General features: G+C 38.0%; 1 protein-coding gene across 1 annotated transcript in view; it reads right to left on the bottom strand.

Moving 5' to 3' along the window:
- Positions 1-9,702, bottom strand: part of TPK1 (thiamin pyrophosphokinase 1) — a 220,759-nt gene that overhangs the window by 106,125 nt on the left and 104,932 nt on the right. The window contains exon 6 of the mRNA XM_019470914.1: positions 8,804-8,950. Within this exon, the coding sequence (XP_019326459.1) occupies positions 8,804-8,950 (147 nt within the window). The remainder of the gene's footprint in view (positions 1-8,803; positions 8,951-9,702) is intronic.

Below are 9,702 nucleotides of genomic sequence, written 5' to 3' on the forward strand. Positions count from 1 at the left end.
AGAGAGGGCCCACATTTTCCCTTGTCTTCCTTTTATCCCCGATGTACCTATAGAATCTTTTCTTGTTGCCCTTGACGTCCCTGGCCAGATTTAATTCTATCAGGGCTTTAGCTTTCCTAACCTGATCCCTGGCTGCTCAGACAATTTCTCTGTATTCCTCCCAGGCTACCTGTCCTTGCTTCCACCCTCTGTAGGCTTCCTTTTTGTGTTTGAGTTTGTCCAGGAGCTCCTTGTTCATCCATGCAGGCCTCCTGGCATTTTTGCCTGACTTCCTCTTTGTTGGGATTTTCCCTGCTGTATTTTTAATTGTATGCAATAAAATATTTTCCAGACATTCATTTTCTTTCCAGAGGAGGCTCTGTCACAGATTACAGACTCCTGATACCTTTTAGTTTCCCTACAGAACTTTCTGTAATGCCAGGGAGGGAGTGAAAAAATCCCATACCCCCAGACTATCACTGAAATCCGTTTAATACTCAGAAGAAAGCTCTTACTACAAAACTTTGGTGAAATTCACCTCAAGCAAGGCAGTAAGATGCCTTCAGAGAGTGTCACTTAGTGGGTAGCACAGAATCCTAGTACTTGAGAAATTTGGGCTAACACAATAAAGCTGAACAGAGTTATAACTCAGCAATAATTTAAGCGTGATGCATAGGCATGCTGCAGTAGACATCACCCCAATAGTTTCCAGTACTACACAGACAAGGCCACTTTGGTCATTGGTACAACTGCAGAATCAAGAGGAAATACTGCGAGACCCAAGAGGAATAGATGAAGCCAGAATGACAAAAAGGCATCGACGAATTAATGCTTCATAGCATAGAATTGTAACTGCTGGGAGGAGATGGATCCTGGGAAAAATCTTCAGGGTAGCAGTGGCTGCTTAAGTTAAAGGAAGAATATTTTTTACGAAACTAAACTAAAAAATTAAGATATCATGATGTGCCGAGAAAAGACAGTTGATGGGATCCACGAAAAGTCCAGAGGGAAAAAAAAAGGAAAGAAGAAGAAACAAGATTAGAAACAGAAAATAAGATCTTGCTGTATGATGATTAATTAGTAAGGGGAGTGGCCTCTGATCAGGCAAGTCATAGAAAGTGTTCATCATTATCCCTCTAAGTCCCTTCAGTCCTTTATGTCTAATGGTTAACCTTGAAACTTCAAAACACTGTATTACTCCCTCTAGGTGTCAGGTGGTAGACAAATATTTTAAAGCACAGCAATAATCATAAAAACACAACAAAATCAATCTGTAAAGTACCAGTCTATGCGACCTTCATACAGACAAGCATTTGAATAATTTTTCTTTTTTAAAGTACAAAAATATGGCAGCTTGTAGAAAGCTTATTAAATTATGTACAAAGTATTTAATTCTGTTGATCAAATTTAGAATCCATATTAACAGTCTTCTAAAATGCTTTTTGTTTTTTTTAGTCAAAAATCTATTCACAAAAAACTTGGGAATTCTTTAGCTTGCTACAAAATCCCCATATAGGATCAAAGTCCTACCTGGAAAAAAACCCAAACAAAACTAGAATGAACACACACACTCCAGCTCTGTCCTGTTTAGTTACAGAAGAAAGATTAAATGAACACACAGCAAGTGAAAATACTGCTGTGGTCTTCCTCAGTTTACCGCTATCACCAAAACAGGAGAAAGTTTTACCAGCTTCCCATTGATCTCAGTTTAAGCATCAGCTCCTACCAATAAGCAAATGTTAAAGACAAACATTTTATGTTTTGCTGCTGACCATTTAATGTAAAGTAGGCAACTTGTGCAGCAGAGGAACTGTTTTACCATACAGTAAGTTATTAATACTACACTGCACACAAAAACCCAAAGTATCAGAGCACTGCAGAAAGCAGTTTGTTAAGGGTGGGGATGAAAAGAAGGATTAAGACTTCAAAGGAAACACAAGTAATTGACAGGTTTGGGAAAAAGCCCAGCTCTAAGAAAATTAGCTTTGTAACAGAAAAGTTCTCATGGTTTCTATAAAGCAGCAAAATAGATATTATCATATTAACAAGATCATATTACAACAGCTAGGGGCAACAACAGAGAGCAGGAACCTCATTGGAAGAGCTTTATTTAGGGTCAAGATTCTCCTAGATGATCATCCATCAGCTGCTGTAGTAACTAATTAAAAATCTGGACAAAGACTGAAAAATTTTGAGAGCAGAACCATTGAAACTTACCAAACACCAGATATTGATTCAGAATCAAACTGGATGACTCCAGAATTTAGAAATACATAAGTAATCCAATTAGACTCCTTACATGATCTCTTGCAGACAACCATTAAGATGTGAATTTAAAAACAGCTGTGTGATTAACATAACCTGCTATAGAGCATTACTTGTTTCTTAAGAATTATGAGCAGATGAAAATCTCATTTAGTAAAGACTATTCTTTTTCACCTGGCAGTGATGGTTTGGTATTTTCCTTTCCTCTCTGAAAGATAAGTATTTTTTTTAAAGTGGTTACCTGCAAGCCAACAAATTGACTTATGAATTTGTTGTAATCTGTTTGTCTAAGCAAAGGCTGTAGGATGAGACTTATTAAAAAAAAATATTTCCCATATGTCTTCATTATACAGAAGTAATCCATAACTATTAGTTGTCATCCTCTGCAAAAAAATCCATGAAAAATCCATATAATTCCAAATATTTCATAAAGTTGATGCAGATTGCACTTTTAACTGATGCTAAATAAACTGCTTGAAAGGATATGACTGTTTCAAGAGCTAATTATTATTACTAAGATACTAGATATGCTTTGTATATTTCACACTACACATTTGCTGATGCTGGAATAGAACTGAGTTATAAAGAATTTAGCTGTTAAGAGAAAATCCCACTAAAATTTTCCTTTTGGAACAGTGAGAAGCAAGATAGCAAATAACTCTTCCCCAGGTCAAGATGTGATTGACAGAAATGAATTAAATTCAGATCACTGATATCCACTAGAACACAGAAATCCTGCGGTAAACATGAAGCAACACCACTTCATAGCCATAAATTACCATGAAATAAACCTGAGTCACTTGGACCTGGAGCCTTTTGAAGGTCCCATTTACACAGGCCCACTACAAAAACACATGGTAAGAATGCCTGAATGACCACTAGCCCAGCTGGATTTTCCCAGGGAAGAAGAAAAACACAGGCTCTAACTCTAACAGCCTTATTTTAAGAACAGAAGTTGAGCTGTAACCAAACCCTCCAAGTTTCCTACCAAAGGAGGAAACTAAGGCAGCTAAACTACCAACATAGCAACTTTTTTTCTGAGAAGCCTTTCAAATGTGCTACTGAAGCTCTGGAAGCACAAAAAACCTTTCTGCAAGGGTTTCTCTGAAGGAGTCAGGCTCCCAGAGAAGGGCTTGAGCATGGCTTTTCCACTGCTAATATTTTTGACATTGGCAGTGTTTCCGTCCAGCTGAACAGCTGGCTTTCTCATAGAAAAAGTCACAAAAAGATGTATTTATTGAAGTTGTGTATTTGCGAATTCCATAGACACTCATTCAAGTGACCTACAAGGAGCTTGAGGCACAGAGATGCACTGCTTTGTCAACTAGATTAAGTTCCAACAGTGCTCTTTGAGAGCAGATACCAAACAAGAAAGACAGCCTTTCAGGACAATAAATATTTTAAGTACTGAATATATGCTTAAATACTTTGTTTAAATATTAAATACATGTTTAAATATTAAATATATGTTTAAACCCCTTCCTTGGCAACTGGGACCTTTTTGCAACTGAATCTACCCACAAAATATACTAATAATACAGGAAAAGGAGACATTAAAGGTTATCCCCAAATCTCCAAATTCCAAAGTCATCCTCCAGAAGAGGCACACTCACTAAGGATTTTTTCCACTGAGTGCCAGTGCAAGTCAGATCTGCTTCTTACGTGTATGAGGCTGTACAGAACTGATCTGACAACTAATTCTTGAAGTTCCTGCAAAATTCAAGGAACTGGATCCAGAAGAAAACTCAGAAGTTGAAGGTATATACCCTGCACTTCCCATTAAACTTTACAAGCATGGAAACAAACCAAATCAAATAACATTGGCATAGAGAATTGCAGCAACAAACTCCAGTGAAGTTTCCAGTCTTGTACTTCCCTCACTTACATCTATTGCAGTGTCCCCATCTAGGAGCAGATCTCCATGCCTAGTCACTCTCTCTGCATCTGTAAAACGGTTCAGGTAATACTCTCCGGACCTCAAGCCAGTAGGCACAGCACTGCTCATATGCATATCCTGTTCTCTCTTGTCCCCAAGACAAAGTGGTACCCTCCAAACGCTTAGTAAGCAGTTACTGGCCTGTGCTAACCCCAAACTGTGCCCAGGCACTGTCTGCAAGAATGATAGCTGGCTCCCACTAAAACTGTGCTTGGGACCATGCTAACTAATTAGCTGCACAGTCTACTGTATGGCAATATTCATGTTAATTAAGGGCCTTACTAATACTGTTGTTACTATTACCATCATACTATGTTCCACCTCGGTGCAGAGCTGAGAATGTAATGGCATTTTGTAAAAAACTAAACGAGCCTCACAGTACCCATTCAGAGAAAGACGTGGGTTTTATCCAATTTACAAACTAGGAGACTATGAGATCAAAAGCCTATACAATTTACTCCTCTTCAATGAAACGGTAGTAAAGACCCAAGAATAAGGGATGGGACTCCTGATTCTTAGTGCTCATATTTTGCTGCTGGACTACTGTCTCTGTTGTTAAATTATTCATCATTTCTCACAGGGAAGGCAGGCAGGCACTCACAAGAAAAGCTGTGTGCAAGAAAAAGGGTTATCGAAGTATTAACGCACTCTTTCAAAGAGTTAGCTAACTGACAAAAATATGCTGCTGTAACACATTTTCATGTATAGGTAGCAGTTCTTCTCCCCTACATCCCAGGGCTGGAATCCTGTGTGGGGAACACTGAACTGCTCAGTATAATGTAAAAGACAGGCCTCATTAACTCTTGGACATCTTCTCATCTCCTGGTCATAAATCCTATTACCTTGTATTACAAACTTTCATAAAACTCACAGATAAAAGATAATTTATGCTCAGTGTACAGAAGCTAATGTTTCTGTACTCCTGAGCAGCACACTAACAGAAAATGAGAAAGTATGTATGTGAAACCTTAAGCCATTCATACTGAGCATGGATAGCATGATAAACATGACTCTAAGGGCCTAATGCTCTTCAGCCAGGCTATATTCTAATGGTAATTGATATTACCAAAATTTCAAGCATAAAATGTACGGACTGTTGCATAAAATATCCTGCTTATAAAGAGTGATTACTCCTTATTAAGAATTCAGGCTTTCCTCCCTCCCCCCCACTTCAGAAAGAAATACGATGACTATTCAGTACAGAGATACTTTTTCTTTCTTTTTTTTTTTTCTTCTTTTTTCTTTTTAAAATTCCAATCATCACATTAGAAAATGCTTCAGAGCAAGCATTACCTCCTGGAATTCTTACACAAGTCTCCCTGTTTCTGACTCCTATCCTAATTAGTGTTGCATGGCACACAAAAACTAACAACCCTTGGAGCTGGCAAAAATCAAAGGCACCTCAATCTCTTATTTGCTTTTTCTCTGAGGCAATTTAAAGTCTTCGGACTTTGGCACTGATATTAACTGTGTTGGTTATCTGCTCAAAGGAATATTTTGCTTTAGTGAAGACTGAGCAAAAGATGCATTAAATTTAGGCTGTTTGTTATCAGTTTTCCTTTCCCACTCAGATGAAAGAAAATCTGAGAGCAATGTCTGTAGTTACAGACTATGTTCTCATCGCTTGGGCCCTTCCATAGGTGCACCTAATTTCATGCCTGCTTTCTTTTCTTAAGTACCTGTTTAGTAATTTGACCTATATTGGAATTCATTTATCTAAATTTAGATACCTACAGCGTATACCTAGATCTCAGCCTACCACCCAATTTCTCCATAGAGTCCATGGAGACAGACATTTATGGGGTGTAATTCGTCCCATCTTTTTTCTCTTCTCCACCTCTCAACATAGTTCATCCTTACAGGTCAGAAATGACTATAAAAGAGTTTACTTCCTTGTAGTTTTCTTCACTTTCCATGCCAAACATTTTTCCCAATATATTTCAAAAACTTGCACTGTCTGTCCGTCTATTTCCCAAGAGAGGCCTCAGTACTCAAAATGCCAATTGTCCTTACATTCAGTACTTGGATAATTTTATTGACTCATGAAAAAAGGCTTTGTTTACTTGGTCCTCCTTGCTTGGTAGTCTGCAGTGGATTCCAAATTGGGCATTGTCCTTGCTGTCTTCCTCTGTCACCCTGAAGACTTCTAGCAAGTCTATAAGCCTGTTTCCTACAACACTGTGGACCTTTACAAGTGTGTTAAATATTGATATATTTCTTCTGCTGTACCCCTCTGTATCAACATTGTAATAATGTGAAATAACTCTTTCAAAGCAATTACTTAATAGATTTTATGGTGTACTTACAGATCTACTCACACAGTCCTCCTCTTAGTTTCTGCATTACTAACTAAAAATTCAGCAGCTTGACTTGTTATTCCCCTTTGTATCCTTCCTAGGGCTGTTTATGGGATTACCAGTTTCTCTGCTCTATCCAAAGATTTTAGCCTCTGCCTAGGTACACACGATAGAGAACCAATACTAGTCTCTGGCTATAGTGAGTGGAGGGCTAATGTTATTTTGAAGCAAAAATATGGTTATATTTTGCTCATATATTTTATCCAAAGAATCCAATAAAGATCAGATTCTTTTTCCCCAAGAGAGAAAGTTTTCAGAGCTACATTTTATAGAAAAAGCATGATGCTATTAACTTTATAATTTCCATTAGCATTTGAATCTCAAAACCTTGCTTCATTTGTTGCACAGTTTCCAGACTTGCATTTCAAAAAGTCAGTGGGTCTCCCACTGTGTTCAACTCCCTCCTACCTTGATTTTAAATTACAAAGGGGAGAGGGGAAAAAAGAGAGAATGCCATAATTGTGGCTGTTTACAAGAGAAAATATCACGCTGAACTCTGTACAAAAAAAAGGGTACTTTCAAGCTTAGGATCCTTGTTTCTTTCTGTGTATAAACTACTCACTCGATTTTTACCTAAACTATGTAGGATTAATATTACTATCTGGAGGTACCATGACAGTTGACTGAAGATGCTGACAGTGACAAGTTTAAACCAACAATGAAAAGCAATTTTGTGTCAAAGTTAGCATGAAGATTGTTTAAATGGCCTGCCCCCTATATCTGCCCTTTATTTCTGAACGCTAGACACAGCCTGAAGTTACAGAAGTCAGGTACTGGCAATGCAGACTGACAGCCAGGAACGGCAGAAAAAAAAATATCCTATGGAACTCTCCCCACCAACAAAAAAGTATTACATGCTTCTCGTACGGCATTATTAAAACCAGAACATAAAGAAGTTTCCAGCAAGCCCAAACAATTAGTGACCTCTCCTGTCTATTGAAATGCAGAGATTATGATTTTTTTTTTTCAAGTTGCAAAGGGTTTAATTATTCATTGAAGACTCTTCTGAAAGCAACCTCAGGCAAGCCACTTACGGAAAAGATGAATTAAAAGAACTAAAAGTCCTTCCAGTCCAAGTAAGTGTTTTGTATGGGAATTCTCCATCTTATTTCAGCTTTTCAATATATTCTTAAAAATTTCCTAAGATTAATTTACAGTGGTCAGTGAAGTATTGCACCCACAGGTAATCACAAGCGAGTTACTCCTCACTTTCAGATTTTAACTAGTTATCCTTTAGCCCTCTTTCCCCCTCACTCTGCTGCCTCTATCCATTTAGCTGTGCAACTAATGATCAGTCATTCCTCGTCACACTGGCAAATAAGCTCCTGTGCCTACTATCTTTCCTGCAGACACAGTGCTTCAAAGTTGTTAATACAGCATCTGCCCCTGTGGATTTAAATCTACAATCTCATAGAACCTTATTAATGCTTTTCTCGAATTACAATGAAGCATGTGTGGTGCTGGGTTTTGTCAAATTTATCTGTGAATGTTATTTATTTTAATGAAATAAGCTTTCCAAGATAAAATGGGAAAGTTAGTTAAGCTTCTAGAAACCCTGACATCAGGAAAAGATATTTCCAAACAAATAAATGAATCACTGTTAGAAGACTCTTTGATGCTTAGATCTGCCTTTAATTTAAATCTCAGAAGCACAAGCCCAGCAAGATCTTTTGTGTGTGTTGTTTTATGAATCAATAAATGGAATAACGACCTGAAAAACCACAAAAATAACACATCTTAAATAAATTCCCTCGTTGATGCTAGCTGGATTCCCATCATAATGAACTGTATCACTCAGACCACATAAGAGCTCTGCCCGACGTGTTTGTCAGGAACTCCCTCATATCTTCCTCTTACATCTTTCTTTTGTTTCTCTTACTGCAGACATCCTCATTGCTACTCAACATGCAAAAGGGCTGTGTGCTAAATTTAAACTTACTGGAATCTAATTAAAAAGTTTAATTTTTTTTTTCTAATTTATCATCAAAATCCTCTATTTACCCAAATTCAGTTTTCATACTTTATGGATTTCTATGTTCCTCCCCTTTTAAACAAATCTATTCTGAACAAATTAAGCACAATCTTTTCCAAGGCAGGAATGCAGAGCCCATCATTTGCTGTCCACTTCCCTGCAATATATTTTATATCTAGACTCTGACCCTACAGAATACAATTAAGAAAATGAGCATTTAATGGTGCAAGACCTACAGGGTCAGGGTGGGTGGAAGGTCAGTTTTATTATGAAGTAACTTTTCAAAACACTTACAGGTTGAAGCAGGTAAATCAGCGAGCACTCCTGGATCACTATCACTGGAAAAGGAGTGATGTTTGTTGCATGAAAAAGTGTTTCCACTGATGCCATTGTTTGGTCAAAGCGTCCTCCAAGTCCGCCCAAAGCCACAATCACATCAATCTAAAAGATAAAACAAAAAGTCACCAAGAAAACTTTCAGACATGATCTCTAGACCCTGAAAATCAACAATAAAATCACTTTAGGGAAAAAAAAAGAAAAAATAACTACTGACTATACAAAAGCAAATGTCAAATACAGTTATTTACTCCCATTACCGATAAATACCATTATATGATTTTTGAGGCTGAGTATTAAAGCTCAGTAAATTCATGGCCAACATGTGGTACTTTTAAAAGGACATAATCGTTCTCCCTAAAATACAGGCCAGTCTTTGCAGGTACTTATCTGTCTGTCCTGAATGCATAGCGCCTGAGATATATCACTCTACATCTAAGCCCCTCAGCTAAGTGTGGTATACCTGAGCCTTAGTATCTTTCATCCCCAGATCTTAACATAATTTCAGTATTATCCTCACAGTTTACAGAGCAAACAAAGGAAATTTCAAGTTAGGGCCAATGTCTTTCTCGTTCCTGCCACACAGCATTTTAACGTACAAGGAATCCCACTCACAGGCTGGCTCTCGGAACAGGAAAACACACCTGATCAACGCGTGGCTCAGGGGCTGGTGCCATCGGAGGAATTTTGGCTTTTTTGATCATGGGGAGGTTTACATGACACCAGGCCTGCTGAAGACAGATGGAGTTCAGCTGTCTCACTGGGAGGGGGAAGAGGATCATTGCCATGAATTGGCGGGGCTCATTGAGAGGGCTTTAAACTAGGTTTGAAGGGGGAAGGGGATAAAACCAGGCTCA

The sequence above is a fragment of the Aptenodytes forsteri genome, unplaced genomic scaffold, assembly GCF_000699145.1.
Source record: "Aptenodytes forsteri isolate BGI_AS27 unplaced genomic scaffold, ASM69914v1 Scaffold282, whole genome shotgun sequence".
Classification (NCBI taxonomy): Eukaryota; Metazoa; Chordata; class Aves; order Sphenisciformes; family Spheniscidae; genus Aptenodytes; species Aptenodytes forsteri.